The 16,022-nt window shown below is 41.0% G+C and overlaps 4 protein-coding genes across 4 annotated transcripts; 1 reads left to right on the top strand and 3 right to left on the bottom strand.

The window, feature by feature from the left end:
- Window positions 1-2,156: 2,156 nt before the first annotated feature.
- Window positions 2,157-7,062, bottom strand: LOC108888421 (antigen peptide transporter 2). The gene is made up of 11 exons (XM_018684409.2): window positions 6,479-7,062; window positions 6,078-6,192; window positions 5,854-5,984; window positions 5,385-5,590; window positions 4,990-5,187; window positions 4,749-4,877; window positions 4,165-4,353; window positions 3,851-4,024; window positions 3,414-3,573; window positions 3,058-3,194; window positions 2,157-2,817 (listed from the first exon to the last, which is right to left on the bottom strand). The coding sequence occupies exons 1-11, from the start codon at window positions 6,984-6,986 to the stop codon at window positions 2,611-2,613; spliced, it is 2,154 nt and encodes a 717-aa protein (XP_018539925.1). The 5' UTR covers window positions 6,987-7,062; the 3' UTR covers window positions 2,157-2,610.
- A 172-nt stretch (window positions 7,063-7,234) lies between these two features.
- Window positions 7,235-10,144, bottom strand: LOC108888422 (proteasome subunit beta type-9). Its single transcript, XM_018684410.2, has 6 exons — window positions 9,841-10,144; window positions 9,630-9,697; window positions 9,136-9,267; window positions 8,842-8,971; window positions 8,449-8,590; window positions 7,235-8,198 (listed from the first exon to the last, which is right to left on the bottom strand). The coding sequence occupies exons 1-6, from the start codon at window positions 9,889-9,891 to the stop codon at window positions 8,071-8,073; spliced, it is 651 nt and encodes a 216-aa protein (XP_018539926.1). The 5' UTR covers window positions 9,892-10,144; the 3' UTR covers window positions 7,235-8,070.
- Window positions 10,145-10,326: 182 nt separating this feature from the next.
- Window positions 10,327-13,109, bottom strand: LOC108888425 (proteasome subunit beta type-6-B like protein). The gene is made up of 6 exons (XM_018684414.2): window positions 12,964-13,109; window positions 12,453-12,523; window positions 11,657-11,788; window positions 11,320-11,449; window positions 11,081-11,225; window positions 10,327-10,734 (listed from the first exon to the last, which is right to left on the bottom strand). Exons 1-6 carry the CDS (start codon window positions 13,009-13,011, stop codon window positions 10,607-10,609), a joined length of 654 nt encoding a protein of 217 aa, XP_018539930.1. The 5' UTR covers window positions 13,012-13,109; the 3' UTR covers window positions 10,327-10,606.
- LOC108888423 (proteasome subunit beta type-7) lies at window positions 13,024-15,862 on the top strand. Its single transcript, XM_018684412.2, has 8 exons — window positions 13,024-13,171; window positions 13,406-13,493; window positions 13,835-13,932; window positions 14,052-14,192; window positions 14,301-14,416; window positions 14,807-14,865; window positions 15,157-15,308; window positions 15,455-15,862. Exons 1-8 carry the CDS (start codon window positions 13,110-13,112, stop codon window positions 15,564-15,566), a joined length of 828 nt encoding a protein of 275 aa, XP_018539928.1. The 5' UTR covers window positions 13,024-13,109; the 3' UTR covers window positions 15,567-15,862.
- Window positions 15,863-16,022: the final 160 nt, after the last annotated feature.

Here is a 16,022-nt window from a genome sequence, read left to right on the forward strand (position 1 = left end):
AGTGACTCATTTTCTCTCACTTCTGAAAGACTTTAATTTTGGGATCAAGCAGGATCTATACAGTTATAATAATCCTCTGTCTGTTACTTTACCAACCATTTTAAGTGTTCAAACTATGTAACAGGCTTACAGACCTAATACAGGGATGGCTATTTTCATGACTTGTTTATTAAAGCAACAATAGGAGACCTGTGTAGGCGACCTGGTCCTTTGGCACTGGTAAAACCTGTTTTGAAACAATTAAGGCCTGGTAGAGGGAGATGATACCTTGCAATTGAAACAACAGGTTTACTAGAAAACTCTCCATCAACAGCCACTCGCTGGCAGCCCATCTGACAGCCTGTGTGGCAGATATAGTGTATCAAACCAAATACTGACGCTGAAAAAATCAACAAAAGCTGCAAACCTAAAAGGAGAGAGACAAAACCAGAACAAGTTCAGTCACAAGACCTTGGGCTTGGCTTCGGTTTGGCTGAGTCAGACGGCCACTGCCCAAACAATTAAGAAAGAAAGTGAAAGAAAAAAGATAAGGGACTTTCCAGCTCGGCTGCGTGGTGAAGTGGTATGGTGCAGAACTGGTTAGGCAAAAGCTTCTCGGCACATACGCAAATACAAAGACACACACACACTCACACACAGGAATATATATAGAGTATATTTTAGTGCACACTCAGGTTTGAGGATGCATGAGGGTGACTCTTTTCTGTCACATCACAGTGACAGATCAATCCACAGATTCACTGTATCATCTTTGATTTGTCTTGATAGTGCAGGTTTTGTGTGCACGCACGCTGTCAGACATTTTGTGTTGAGGTGTAGCCTAAGATGGCGGCAGCTTTGCATTTCCACTTTAAGCCCTGCTGCCTTATTGACCCGCAGGCAGCACACCATGCTGATGGGAAGCAGCCAAGTTTTCTGATGAGTCACTGTGCCCGAAACCTTGTGTCTACAAACTGTCCGGCGTTTTTAGAACAATGAAAAAATGTTTGTTTTTTACACCGGACCACCACACATCTTATTTGGTTCATCCAGATAATGTGAAAAAAGTTTTGATAAGTTCCAACAGGAAACAGACCAACTTCCAGTCATAGAGCAGCATGCAATACTTCAGTTCATGTTGAAACAGCAACGTGCAACCAATGTGTGCAGCATAATACTGCAAGCAAAGGTTGTGTTGAAACAAACTTTAACTTAACACACTTAAAACATGTTGAAAAATAACACATAAAGCTGTTTTAGTGTGAATGATGCTGTTTCCTCCTGCAGGTTGGGTTTACATGTAAACACAAGCACCTATAATTACAGTAGATTTAAAAAAGAGACAAAATGACACATATGTTCCTGAACCTGTCTCAGGATACTTTAAGTTCTAAAAAGTCATGCAGGCGTTGAAATGCAGGAGAAGCGAATATCTGATCTGTTTGAAACACGTGACTTTCGCCACCATTTTGTGGATGAAGAGGAGTCTTGACAAAATGGCAGCGAACAGTCTGATTGATGTCGATAGAGGGGGTTGGTGTTTTGATTTGGTGCTACTTGATCGTTTCACTCTACCTTTGGTGTTTATGACACACATCACCAGGCAACTTTCCAAACCATCTCAGTCATAAAAACAACACACACAGATTGGTAGTCAGGGACTTTCCAGGTCAGCGCAGACAATAAAACTCAACCCTGACCTGCTGTGTTTTAATGCACTGCATCAGCTTCAAACCAGAAATACAACACACACTGATTATATGATCAGAAAAACTCAAAGGCCTCAGACAACAGGTATAACAAACTCATAATTAACATGTTTGATAATACTTGAGTCATTTTAGTTATTTTTTAAAATCTAATCTAATCTGTGTTCCTTTATTTTGAAGTAGTTTTTCTTATTATTGCATCTATATAGTGACATTTAGAAAATGCTTTAATGATTATCTCATTTACTTTTATTTTTTTATTTTTACTGTGTATGGAACAAATCTGATCACGTTGGCCAAACCCTGCATTCTCCATGTTTATTCACATTTTTTAATTTATGTCTGTATGAATGTGTGAATGTATTTGGTTTCAGACTTTATGAATATTTGACATAAAGCCAAACAAACACATTCAGATAAAGTTTGTCCTGGCAGGAGTCAAATGAGGCCACTGAGTATGATCCAAAATTATGTTGTTGATCAACCTTTTATTTGGAACAGACCAATAAAGCAACCTTTGACCACTCTGATCATAAATTAAAGTTATGGTGTCAGCTGTGTGTCATCATGTCAAATCTTTATTCACATTCACAGAATACAAGGAAATGGAAAATGTTATAGCAGATTTATATCCATTAGAAAAGTAATTTGATTCATTTACAACGCCTGATGTGATTAGAACAGTCTGCAAAATAAATAATAGATGTGTAACACTAACAGAGTTGTAAAGGTGCATTTTTAAAGTACAGAAAACGTCTAAAAAATGCGAATTATTTTTCAATATTTACACAAAAAAATTTGACTTAAATATTTACAGTAATTCCAACTTGTTATCACACATCTTCATCAGGTTAGCTGCTGTTGAACTGAAACAGAATTATCTCACATCAAACTGCAGCATTTACACAGTGACAGTAGTTTTTCATTGCACCGAGTTTCCCTCAGTGAAAAGCTTCTCCACCAGTTTGTAGTAGCTCCCCTTCATGTTCATCAGTTCCTGGTGAGTCCCTTTCTCCTCAACTCTGCCACCACCAATCACAACAATCTGATCTGCCTTCTCAACGGTCTTCAGCTTGTGAGCGATGACCAGAAGCGTCTGGTTGGGACAGCTAGCCAGGGCCTGCTGGACCTGTGAAGAGTCAGTCACAGAAATATTTAGTTTTATTATTATTATCCACATGGTATGACTCTCTTTTCAGATGAACACAGAGCTAATGGATGTCAGAGGAAGCATTTAGATATATCTTATAATATGTAAAATGAATGATATATGAAGGAATAAAAAAACTAAACAGAACTATGCAGTTGAAAGATGGTATGCTGAGGATATACTGGACAATACAGTGTTAGAAGTTGCAGTATATTGTACCTTATTTTCACTCTCAGTGTCCAGAGAGCTGGTTATTTCGTCCAGAATGAGGACCTGTGGTTGTCTGACCAGAGCTCGAGCGATGGCGATCTGCTGCTTCTCGCTCTTGGACAACTGGCCGCCTCCTTCACCCACCTCTGAGAAATTAACCACATTATAACATCAGAACAGGCTGATGTGAAAGGTTTAAAATAAAAAAACAATTTGATGCAGTGAGGAATATTCAGTCTTCACTGTGCACAAATTTCATCTCCATCAAATAACAATGTTTAAAATAAATAAACACAAAGTTGTTCTTTCTCTCCAAATGATATTTTCTTTATAATTCCTTTCTGCAGGCATTCAGCGGTGTTCACCTGTGTCGTAGCCTTTCTCCAGCTGCCTGATGAAGTCGTGGGCGTAGGCTTTGCGTGCTGCTTCCTGGATCTCATCCAATGAGCAGTCAGGAAGCCCGTAGGCGATGTTGTCTCTAATGGTGCCAGAGAAGAGCACTGGGTCCTGGCTCACCACTGCGACCTGTTAACACACTCTCATCAGCTCGACTGTTTAACACATTATAAAAGTAAAATTCACACTAAATCAGATGTATAACTCACATCTCAGAACACACTTCATTTTCTGAATTTTACTTTTTTGTTAAAGGTCAAAGGTGATGAGTGATGGATGAGTGCTTAATGCTCTCTAAAATTGTTGATGTTGTATTCACAAAAATAAACCAATTTAAACACAAGATAAAACGTTTTCCAAGACAGGAGCTTCATCACCATCAGAAAAAATACTGCTGACTAATGACCTTCTTGTGGAGGAACTGGTGGTCGTAGGATTTCAGCGGTTCATTGTCCAGTAGGATCTCTCCCTCCTGTGGCTCGTAGAATCGCTCCAGCAGACTCACACAGGTGCTTTTTCCTTCTCCAGACGGACCCACCAGGGCCGTCATCTGACCCGGCTTCAGCTCCAAGGAAAAATCCTGAATCAAGGAGATAGCAATGGTATTAATGGTTTTAGTAATTGTAGGTAACTGTTAATAATCTTTTCCTCTATTTATTTAATTTTACTTATGAATTGTCTGAATTGAAACCAAAGATCTACCTGACATTGAGCTCTCACCTGTAGCACCATTTTGTTGGGGTTTGAAGGATAGGCGAAGTTGAGACTGTGGAAGTGAACGTGTCCTATCAGCTGATCAGGTTTGAGTTTTCCGTCTGTGTCGACCTGAGGTTTTCGGTCCAGGTACTCAAACACTTTCCCAGCAGCACCCACCGAGTTCAGCATGTCACCAAAGATGTAGGTGAGTGTCTGGAAGACGGCAGTCACAGGACAGCGTTGGTGAAGTGATCACTTAAAGAGACATGCTTTCATTTATAGAGCGTCTACAGTCAGAGTTGCAGTAAAATAAATATAAATATTTTACAAGGAATTATATGTTCAGAATAGCATATTACAGGGAAGATATGTCCAGTTAGACACACTTAAGAGCTATGAGTTGTCTGGACTTTTAAGGTCATCTGATACTGATGTTCTTGCTGTTCAAAGATTGGTGAAACTGTCTTTTTTGTTTTTCTTTTTCAAATGCCGACTTTTCGACTTGAGTAGGAATAAAAAGTTCTCTTAGCTTAACTGCTAAACTCTAATACTCCAATGACGAGCCCTGACTGACAACAATCCACAGAGGATTATGGGATATGGGATACCCTGATGTTGTCTCCAAGATCTGACTGGTAGAGGATGAAGGAAACCATGTTGCCAGTTGTCATCTGTCCACTCTGGATTAACAGCCTGCTGTAGTACAACATGAGGACCTGCATGGCCAACCCTGTCAACTGTAGACAGGATTACAAACACACACATATGCAATGCACATAGGCAATGATAGAGTCAACACTACATGAGTTCCAAAAAAAATAGTTTCAAAAAATATTACAAACTTCTCACCCTCCGTGCGAGCAGATAAACAGCTGAGACAATGTCCCGGCGGGTCTTGAGGGCTTTTGTGCCCATCAAGCGGTTGTCATAGCGACGGGCTTCATGTTTTTCTGTGTTGAAGCTCCGCACCACACGAATACCAGACACTACCTCACTCGCTGCTTCATTAGCCAGAGCCATGGAGTCCTGCATTGCCAGGGACAACCTCTGAGGAAGGAATAAAAAAACTAGTGTGAGTACTTCAAGAAAATGCAGCTTAAATTAAATAAATTGTTGCAAATTTGTGGCTTACTTACTTATCACTAGAAATGACTATGAATACTTTCTTGGTAAAGGATGTCATATACATATGAGTTTGTGGTTCTCAGTGTTTATTTGACGTGGTAGATGAATAAACCTGATACCTGGTAGTGTGTGTCGTAGATGTTCTCAATGAGGCCAGTGATGGGCGTCTCCATCAATGCGAGGAACGTGAGCTTCCATGAAAGATTCATCATCAGGGAGATCATACCCATCGTCTTGATGAATGTCCTCAACAGTATGTTGACATTCAGACACACTGTTTCGGCCATCAGAGTGGTGTCTCTGGACAACCTGGATGTGATTTCACCTGCACAGAACATGAATATAAATTGTCTTGTCCTGTTCTGTCGCGTTCTTCTTTGGTTTGTCTTGTGTTGTTCCATTATTTTCTGTCCTGTTTCTTTTATCTTGTCTTCACCTGTCTTGTCCAATATGCCTTGTCTTGTCCTGCACTATTTTGTTCTGTCTTTGTGTGTTCTGTTTGATCTCAACCTGATGTCTTGTACCCTTCATGTATACTGAAGAATTATTCATACGGTGTAACTGCATGTTATATTATAAAAGCCTTACCTGTCTTTATCGTCTCAAAGAATCCAATGTCTTGTTTGGTCAAAGCCCCAAACAGCATGACTTTCACTTTGCATGTGAAGGCACTGATGGTGCAAAGTAAGAGACCCCCTCTGCAGCCTGCACTCGCAGAGCTGATAGTACAAAGAGATTAAAGTTAGTTAGTTATGCACTGAGCCACTGACAGATGCTAATGGATGACTGTGGAGGAAAACATCGTCTCGTACCTTCCCACAGAGTACAGGCCCATGAAGAGCAGTGCAGATATGAATTCATTCTGCTGGTACTGACCACCCAGGATGTCAATGACCCTCCCAGTGTAGAACGGGATGAACATCTCACCTGAGAGGAGACACACAGGTTCATATAATTTAAGTACACACGTAAATTAGAGTTACAACTCCTCCAAGATTAATGTTTATATTCCAACAATGAGATTCCAAATTTAAAACAGACTATGTGCAAATCATACTAATAAATAAAATGAAAATAACAGTGTTTTAACAATACTTTCCACAGTATCCACAGCTGACAACCGGACATTATCATCATCAGTCTGCACAATTTTCTAAGACTCACTATCATGTTCAGCGCCCTACACTAAAATCATCCTCAGCTGGATACTTACAGATGACAGCCAGCGACAGGAACACAAACCCTCCACACAGCATGTGATAGTAGGGTCTGTACAGACGGACGACTCTCATTAACAGCTCTCTAGCCTTCTGCTTATTCTCTTCGGCTGCCTCGTCGCTGTCCGGGATGGTGATCTCCCAGAACAGCGCAGCAGCCAGCGACGCTCCGGTGCAGACCATCCAGCAGTGCATGCCCGCCACCTGGCCACACTGGCTCTCCTCATAGTAGAGCGCCTTGGTCCCGGTCCCAAACACCGCGGGCAGGAGACTGTGCGCCGTTATAAGACGAATCAGCAAAGGTCTGAGGTCTCCGAGGGAGAACAGACCCACAGCGATTAAAGCCGAACACCGGAGAGCCGCAGTTAACCAGAGACGAGCGAGATGTCCAAAGACGCTGAGAGTGACTACAAACCCTGACGCGTAAAACAAAGAAAGGTCGACGCAGACTGCTAAAGTCAAAGCAGCCACTGTGTGGATGGTTGTTGCTGTGTTACCTGCCATTTTACAGTAACAGTCGTCCTCGTTTGACCTGCTCTGCTGCCGCACCAGTGTTTTAGTTTTCACCTACTTTCAGTTTCATTTTCTGGCTGAACAGGGGTTTCCCTGAAACCCAGAGACACAAAACTACAGCCTGGAGCAGAGCAGTTCAGGATAATTAAACTGTGTGGTTATACATGTGAAGTATTTATAATTATCATCATCATCATCCTCCACCTAAATAACTACATCATATTCCTGGATATGATGTAGTGGTGTCATAAAACCAGATTTATTGGCAAAAAATTAAATAAAAAACGTATAGCACAGTTCTTGTATTGTATTTTTTATCATTTAAAATGCACATAAATTTAAGACTTTTCACTATGTTCAGTCTAAACTGTTCAGCCAGGAGACCAACCACCAACCAGTCCTCTTTGTCCTGGGGATAAAAAAACTGTCACATGCTGAAAAGGGTGACATAATCCTTTAATGGTATGACTTTCACTTTTTGGTGATATGATTGTCAGAGTGAATACCTCACACAGACAGCTGCTCAGTGCTCATGTTGGAGAAAGTGTCTCTGTGGGACTGTTTATAGAGATGCTTCAGGAATATCAGGGGTTCTGCAGGTTAATTTACTTTTATTTATCCTGCTACTTTGGCCCATTAAACCATAAATTGTTTGTACTACTGTCTTGTGATCTCACTGGCAGAATAATGCAGCAAGTTGTGACCTTGAATGACCTGTTGGGACAGAGCTAATAAACTTAACTATTATATATCTTGTGAGATAATCTTGTCAGAGTTACACATTAACAATTAACTAAAATTAACAAAACCCAGTGTCAGTAAAATTTCCCTGATCAGGAAAAGTGTGTGTGTGAACAACTTTTGAATTATACTAATACAAGAGCTACATGGTCACGCTTTGGGAATTAGAGAGGGATGCAGTTTTTTTTAAATTAAAATTATTATTAAGGTTTACTTGTCAAATATATTTCACTTTACAAGCTGAGTTAGTTGAGAGTTGAGTCAAAAATTAGCCACAGTTATTGTGAGGAAAACAAACATAATTGGATTTTGCAGATCAGTAGCTTGGCACTGATCACTGATCAAAGAAGGTCGGCAGGTTATTTCCCAGAACGACTTTCTCCTCTGTGCTGTGTTCGTCGATGGTGACGATGTAAGCTACACCGCCACTGGAGCCATCACGGTTCATTGCCAAAGAGAGAGCTACAAGAAAGAGAATAAGAGACGGGGTGAGAGAGGTCAGGAGACTGATCCAAATCAGTGTTTCTCCTACCACTGTCTTGGCAGGGCAGCCTGCCATCAACCCCCACCCTCCCAAGAAAAACATTAAAAAGTCAAAGAAATAATAAAACTAAAAGTGAAATCATGATCTTTTCAGCAGTCAGCACAAGAAGGATGATTGTCTATTATCTCTTTCACTATCCAATAATATGTGTGACAAGAATAAACTTACTGTTGACAACAAACTGCTGGCACTCCTCTTTGCTCATGCCTCTGCGATACTCAGCATCAACAAACCCATAAACATACGAGCTGCCAGAGCCACCAACTGCAAAAGGCTGCCTGGTCAGGAGACCATTCAGGGTCGCAAACACCTGAGAGGTCAGAGAGGAACAGGACAGATTGAAATTTACTTCTGCACAGACAGCTGTAACGTTAAGCTCAGATAGGATAATTTACAAAAACTGCTCTACCTATTAAGCTATTGTACCCCAAGGTCACCTGAGCATAAGTTGCAGAGACATTTTTAAAACATAATCTTAACATCACGTTTTTCCCAGTGATCTATCTACATTAAAACTTCTCTCCTTCAGACTGCAGCTAAATACAGCACGTGTTTCCTGACCTGTCCTCCATCTCTTCTGTCCCAGCCGGCCACGATGAGATGCGCCGACAGCTCCTCCTTGTATTTGTACGAGATGTTTCTCACCAGAGTGGCAGCAGAACGAACCTGGGGGTCCTCACCTATCTCAATACTGACACAAGAAATCATCAGGGACATACAGAGTCTTACAGAGACAAACCAGTGTGCACTGTGACTTAGACACGTGGACACATTTGAACGCCACAACAACACTGATATCTTGAAAAATATAACTAGGGAGCGATATGTCCATGGGTCTCTTCACGGTGTATCTACCTGTGCACATCCAGCTGGTAGTTGACCATCTCAGCAATGGTCTGAGCGTCTGCTGCAGATCCTGACAGAGCACAGTAGATCTTATCATGGAGAGGAGACAGTTTGTTCATCACCCTGTTCACCACTGATGCTCTGGATGGAGGGATGAAGAGGGAGAGGGAGAGTGTGAGCGAAGAAACCGACACAGAGAGAAAAGAAGAAGACATAGTGGATGTAAGGAGAGATGGAAGAGTTTAAAATTATTATGCATGATAAGGTAAAGAGTTGCTGCTCTGTTAATGAAGACAGTATTACTCAGATAGAACTGGATACACAGCGCACACATAAACAACTAAAATGTTTGCTAAATGTTATCATCATCAAACAGTTGAAACAGTTACACTTGAAACGTTGGAGGTTAATGATACAAGTACAAGCTGTAAGCTAAGTACAGTACTTGAGTAAATGTACTTAGTTACTTTCCATCACGGAAACACACGCACATGCAGACTCACCCCGCAGACACTCGGGAATCAGACCCCAGCACGACCCCTCCATTAAACTCTATGGCGATAATGGTCGTCTACGAACAGAGGAAGAAGAAATATTCAGAATTAACTCCGTGGATCTGTTACGATCAGTTCCGCGTGAGGCTCAGCAGTACATACATGCAGGTGTGCACGAGGCCACCAGGTAACTCTGACACAGTAAAAATCTAATACTCACTCCGGTTTTCACCTCCTCAGACAACCACTCCGGTCCCGTTTCTCCCAACATGTTGCTGCTCTGCAGAGTCTCCGGTAACGACGGCACCGACCGTGTCTGACTGCGCGAGAAGAAAAGGGACGAAAACCGACACGTTCAGTCGAGCTGTCCCGGTTTATACCGTTTCCTTGTTGTTGGAAACCTTCTCTAACGCCACAGAACCGTTTCAGATCTGCTCTGTTGTTTGGTTCATAAAATCCAGTCTGCCATCAAACATTAGACGGACTCCATGTTTTCCTGAGTGAAATCGAAATTGAAAGTTGAATCGACCTCCCTCTGTTTAACTGAAACGACTGAGTGCATCAGACTTTTTACTGGTATAACTGTCACCAACCCATTACACAGCCGAGAAACATTAAATGCTGCACAAGAAATTAAGAAAAATGAGAGGAAATAGAAATAATTTTAAACACGTGATAAAAGAAAGAAAGAAGAAGGGGGAAAAGGTTTTTGAAAATATTATTGTTTATTTTAATTTCACATATTTCCACGTTACAAGAAAAAAACAACACAAAACATGATGTGGACACCTAGACAGACAGACACCTGCTTCTATAATGGAAGTGAGTGTTGAAGATGTGTCTGACTCCAGGTGAGTGTATGTGTGTGTTTTGTTACATCCTACTCTGACACAGAGCAAATGAATGATAAAACTGTTGCTCTGGGAAATTATTCTATAATGCAAAATAACCACAAAAATCTAATTTCAGTGGTGGTTTGAAGTTGGTCACTCATCATGGAACTTGGGCAGTTTGTCACCAGGTACAACCACGTGCTCCACCCCTGTTTCCTGGATCACCACCAGGTGAGCCACGCCCCCACTGACGTTGTCTCTGCCCATGGCCAAAGCCAGAGCTGTGAGAACAGGAACAGAGGGATGAAATGAAGGCAGAGCAGAGGAGGAAGGAAGATAGAAAGGAATAAAAAGCAGGAGAAAAGGGCAGTGGGTCAAGGTGAACAAACATTAACATGCAGCTACATGCAACCACTGAGCTACCAACAAACATCTGTGTTTAAAAACTGATTTAACTCTTTCCACGAACAGAAGCCCCAGATCTTTGGATTGTAGCCTATATGTAGGAACATAAACATCTGTCCTCTAAATATAAATCAAACCTCTCATATTAGGTTAAATTTTGAGTCAAATCTGAGTCAAATCCTGTCATGGTTTGGAAAGTTAAGTAAAATAATAAGACGGTACCATTGGTGGCAAACTGTAGGCATTCTTCTCTGCTCATGTTGGGTTTGTATTTGGCGTCAACGTAGCCGTAGATGTAAGTGCTGCCGGAGCCACCGATGGTGACAGGCTGACTGACTAACATCCCACCTAGAGACACGACGTACACCTGGAGGAAGATGGAGGACGTCAGTGCAGCTTTATGCAACAAGGTGGACTCACTGAGTCCTGCCATCATCTCTGTCTTCTTTACCACTGCCTACCTGTGGACCTTTCTTCCTGTCCCAGCCTGCAGTGAGGAAGCCGGCCTGCAGCTCCTCCTTGTTTTTATAACACAGTTCCTTCAGCACTGATGCAGCTGCGATCACCAGTGGAGGGTTCTCCATCTGCACACTGAGGATCAGAGAGGAGAAACAGGCTCAAGCAGAGTCACACTTTAAAGATAACGCTGTCCTATAGGTGAAGAATCAGTGTTACATGTATGTTTATGTGTGTGAGACAGTTCACTAACACAAACAGGATTTTAGTTTGGATACAACGGTGTGTGCGTGTGTGTGTGTGTAATATGTGTGACTGTATTCATATGAGTTTGTGTGGCACCTGTGGAAGGCCAGGTGGGATTTCGCTGCCTTGGTGACAAACTGAGCGTCTGCGAGTGAACCTGCCATACAGCAGAAGATCTGGTCATGAACCTGAATCACCTTGTTGATGGTCTTTGATGATACATATTCCCTGAAGAGATGAGAGAGAATGAACACAAATACAATTTACCAGCAGCCTCCAAAATGACCACAAAGTTATATACTTCTCTGAAACAATTTCAATAAAAACCTGACCATTATAACGTTCATGACAGTAAGATATTTCAACACTGCATTAGTTTTAGCTTGGTGTACCTAATAAACTGCCAAAGTATGTGTAAAATCTGTGGAGTAAAAGTATGAAGTAAAATAAAAAGCTCAAGTAGAGGACATCAAAACTGTACTTAAGTACAGTTCTTGAGTAAACAGTTATGTCACCAGTGAGTTTAACAGAACAACACCTGATACTCAGCAGAGGAAGTTTTGAAGTTTATGTCTAATGTAGTTTTACTGGATAAGTGTAACATACAGTTGCTGACACTTAAAACACTCTATTACTAATGATTATTGGATTTTCATGACATGAAAAATATTCAAACTCTGTCTGTTTTCAATATAGAGCATTTGTGCTCTGAATGAAACATTTTTTTCTCTTCACAAATCTGTATAAAACATCTTTCAGAGGTTCTGCACATATCATCCTGACTTCTTCTGTTTTTAATTTAACATTCACCTAATTTTAATACTATGTTATGAAGCAGTCCCTTTGCTGAATTATTGATTCATAATAATAATGTAGGCAGCTTAATCCTCACCCTCCAATGGAAGCCCTGGAATCTGAACCAATCACGACCCCTCCATCAAAAATGGCGGCCAGGATGGTGGTCTGAGGCAAAGACAGTGACTGTTGTTAACTTTCATTCTCAGACATGAGAAGTAGCCAAACAAAGCATGAGTACAATACAGCTTCACAGGTAAACTAATTTCTCCTGACTTCGAGTTCATTCATGTAGACTGAACAGAGCTATGAATTCTGGGATTTAGAGTTCTGTGAACGGGTGTTTTTTTTTTCAGTCAAAATGAAAGTGTAGCCAGTCGTTTACTCTGTAGAAATATAAAGATTAAACTACTCGTTCAGAGATAATATTACGTTTACTCATACTAAAATATCCAGTCGTTGTAATCTCACTTTGTTACTGAGTTACTCTCCAGGTACAGCATCACCTGTTCACACGCGAACTCGATTATAGATCATTTTAGTCGTAAAAGACTGTGGTGCTGCATCAGTGTTAGAGGATATAAGTGAACCGATCCGGATTTACTCACCCCTGTGCTGACTCCTTTGACTTGTGAGTCCGTGCAGTGTTTCTCCATTTTCACTCCAAAATCGAAAGAGAGGAAGGAGAGGTGACGCTCCGAACAGCGACCTCACGCGCACTGAGACGCGCAGAGAAGCCGCAGTCTGATCCAGTATGGCGCTATCAAATGTCCTCGAGACTCCTGCAGCAGGGTTTAATTTCGACAACGTGGCCAGGTATGAACTTTACTTTATGTCATCCGAGAAATAGATTGAATCCGTTTTGAGTAGAAATAAAAAGTAACTGGCGATAACACCGAGTTTACATTGGGATCAAAAGTGAAAGTAACTTTTTCCTACTTGTTTATCAGTTCAATGATGTGTTTACGGTTATTATGATTATATATTCATCACTTGATCACCCCTCCTTTGCTATTACCCCCTCCTCCCTCTCACTCTCCCCCTCTATAGAAATGCTGCATTAGAGGGTCTCTTTGAAGGAGGACAGACACCTAAACCTCTGAAAACAGGCACCACCATAGCAGGAGTTGTGTTCAAGGCAAGTACAAACCCGTTTTAACTGCCCTGACACATATATACAGGGATCAAAAAACTGTGACTTTGAATACTTTAGTTTATGAAGTATACATTTTATTCTTTATGTTGCTCTTCAAAGCACACCAGGTTGACTTGGTACCTTTCAGGCAGCCACTGTATTTCATTAATTCAGTATAACAGACATTTACAGAAGGATCAAACACATGTGAGATAACTTTTGTCAGTTACAAACTTTGTCTTGTATGGTGTCACAGTTGTAAACACAGATGAATCGGTTTCCTCATGGAGCTTAAAGCACATCAGGCACATGAATATAATTTGACTAACTGTTGTGTTGGTTAGGATGGGGTGGTACTGGGAGCAGACACGAGAGCTACCTCCAGTGAGGTGGTGGCCGACAAGATGTGCGCCAAGATCCATTACATTGCTCCAAATATATAGTAAGTGTCATACTGAAAGACAGAAACCTCTGTGTTAGATACTCTCTGTGATGTTCAGGACATTTCCAGGTGTTTTTACAGTGACTCCAACTATAATTCCTCTCTCTCTCTCCTCCCAGTTGTTGTGGAGCAGGTACAGCAGCAGATACAGAGAAAACCACAGAGCTCCTCTCCTCCAACCTCACCATCTTCTCAATGAACAGTGGGAGGAACCCTCGCGTCGTCATGGCCGTCAACATACTACAGGATATGTTGTACAGGTTTGTGATACACACACACACATGTATCTGTATCTAGAGGTGTGTGAATGAGTTAAACATTAGATATGAATGAAGATTTTAAAGCAGCAGGGTTTCTGTGACCCTCAGGTATCACGGCCAAATTGGAGCCAATCTTATACTGGGAGGAGTGGACTGCACTGGGAACCACCTGTACACCGTGGGGCCATATGGGAGTGTAAATAAGGTGCCGTACCTTGCAATGGGTATGTGATATAACACTGTTCTGTAAGTGTTTTCAGTCTGTGACATTTCTTCTTGGATTCTTTGTTGGTGGAGATTGTTTTTCTGTGATGCTCCTCTCTCTGTCTTCATGCTGGTTACGACTGCTCAGGTTTTGTTCTTTATGTTTCAAATGTGTCATTTTGTACAAATGTTGGGTTTTAAACAAACAACAAACCAGACTGAGTGTTTAAAACTGCAAATGCAAGAGTTTAAAGAGACTGATTATGTGTCAGTCCAATAAGTAAAATAATAAAAGTGTCAGAGATTATGACTTTGTTAGTTTATTTTAATTTACTGCTGATGTGTGTTTTATTCACTCCCAGGCGACATCCAGTCTGTGTTTCAGCTGGTTTTACTTTGTGTTCATGCAGGATCTGGAGATCTGGCTGCTCTTGGGATTTTAGAGGACAGGTTCAAACCTGATATGGAGGTTTGTACATTAAACAACTGCTCTTACATAATGTGATTGTTGTTAGTTGAGGGCATTTCATTTGGACATATTTAATTGAATAATTGCAGTATAATCTATAGATTATGCAAACAGTTAAGAAAATGGAAAAACAAAACATTAAGCCTTCTCCTCACTAAACTGTGTCTGTTACTGAATAGAAAACGTTGTAGTCTGCAGTGGGATTTTTATATTGATAAATGTCCTCTCTCTTGTGTTCTGGTCTTTATGTCAGTGTTTCCCTCTCCATCATTTCCCTGATCTCTCTTTCAGCTGGAGAAAGCCAAGGAGCTGGTGCGTGCTGCCATCCACGCTGGCATCATGAGCGACCTCGGCTCAGGCAACAACATCGACATCTGTGTGATCACCAGACGAGGAGTGGACTACATCAGACCGTACCAGGAGTCTGAGTACAAGGACAACAGGTACAAGCACGACTTTATCCAAGAACTGCTCTCTGACATATTTTTGGTATGTCCCTGACAGTGTGATTGTGCATTATGTTTTTATTGTCTATCTATAATTTGATTTAACTTCATCTATCTATCTATCCATCTATCTATCTATCCAGGAAAATGAAGTATAAATATCGTCCAGGCACGACACCGGTTCTCACAGAGAAAGTTGTCCCCTTGAAGCTGGAGGTTGTACAGGAGACAGTGCAGCAGATGGATACAGCCTGAAGCACAACCACACAACATAAACAACACTTAGCAGAAAACGGAAAAAACTTTAATTTCATTCCATTATTACTCATCTGAATTTAAATATAAGAAGTGAAAACTCTCTGACATTTTATTAACACTGTCAAAACGTTTTCTTCTCTGCTGCTATGCTTCACTGTGATGTGGGACAGTTCAGAGAATCTCTGCTGTACTGCAAGGAGACTCCAAGACCATAATGAGAGGATTGTAACACGTTTTAAAATATGAAATAAGAATTTTTAAAAAGCAATGAATAAAATTCAGTTTGAACCCCACTGCCTAATTTCTTTTTATGCTTTGTAACTATTTTCTGACTCACTGTAGTATTTCAGTTAAACTAATAAAAAGAAAGCCTCATACTGTTCATAAGAATGAAATATACAAACATGTATGAATAATGTCATCAACCTCTGCTTCACCAAACCTGAGTCCTGC

This window comes from Lates calcarifer, unplaced genomic scaffold (assembly GCF_001640805.2).
Source record: "Lates calcarifer isolate ASB-BC8 unplaced genomic scaffold, TLL_Latcal_v3 _unitig_1352_quiver_842, whole genome shotgun sequence".
In the NCBI taxonomy this organism is placed as follows: domain Eukaryota; kingdom Metazoa; phylum Chordata; class Actinopteri; family Centropomidae; genus Lates; species Lates calcarifer.

Coding starts and splice junctions, on each gene's coding strand:
- LOC108888425 (XM_018684414.2), bottom strand. CDS start 13,011: ATGGAGAAACACTGCACGGACTCACAAGTCAAAGGAGTCAGCACAGGG. Junction 11,789..12,452: donor TCCAGGGCTTCCATTGGAGG/GTGAGGATTAAG, acceptor TCATCTCTTCAG/GGAATATGTATCATCAAAGA. Junction 10,735..11,080: donor CCTACAGTTTGCCACCAATG/GTACCGTCTTAT, acceptor CTGTTCTCACAG/CTCTGGCTTTGGCCATGGGC.
- LOC108888421 (XM_018684409.2), bottom strand. CDS start 6,986: ATGGCAGGTAACACAGCAACAACCATCCACACAGTGGCTGCTTTGACT. Junction 4,354..4,748: donor ATCTTGGAGACAACATCAGG/GTATCCCATATC, acceptor GCCGTCTTCCAG/ACACTCACCTACATCTTTGG. Junction 2,818..3,057: donor ACACTGAGAGTGAAAATAAG/GTACAATATACT, acceptor GACTCTTCACAG/GTCCAGCAGGCCCTGGCTAG.
- LOC108888422 (XM_018684410.2), bottom strand. CDS start 9,891: ATGTTGGGAGAAACGGGACCGGAGTGGTTGTCTGAGGAGGTGAAAACC. Junction 9,268..9,629: donor GATTCCCGAGTGTCTGCGGG/GTGAGTCTGCAT, acceptor CCCTCCATCCAG/AGCATCAGTGGTGAACAGGG. Junction 8,199..8,448: donor CCAGCAGTTTGTTGTCAACA/GTAAGTTTATTC, acceptor TCTTTCTTGTAG/CTCTCTCTTTGGCAATGAAC.
- LOC108888423 (XM_018684412.2), top strand. CDS start 13,110: ATGGCGCTATCAAATGTCCTCGAGACTCCTGCAGCAGGGTTTAATTTC. Junction 13,933..14,051: donor TACATTGCTCCAAATATATA/GTAAGTGTCATA, acceptor CTCTCCTCCCAG/TTGTTGTGGAGCAGGTACAG. Junction 14,417..14,806: donor GGTGCCGTACCTTGCAATGG/GTATGTGATATA, acceptor GTGTTCATGCAG/GATCTGGAGATCTGGCTGCT.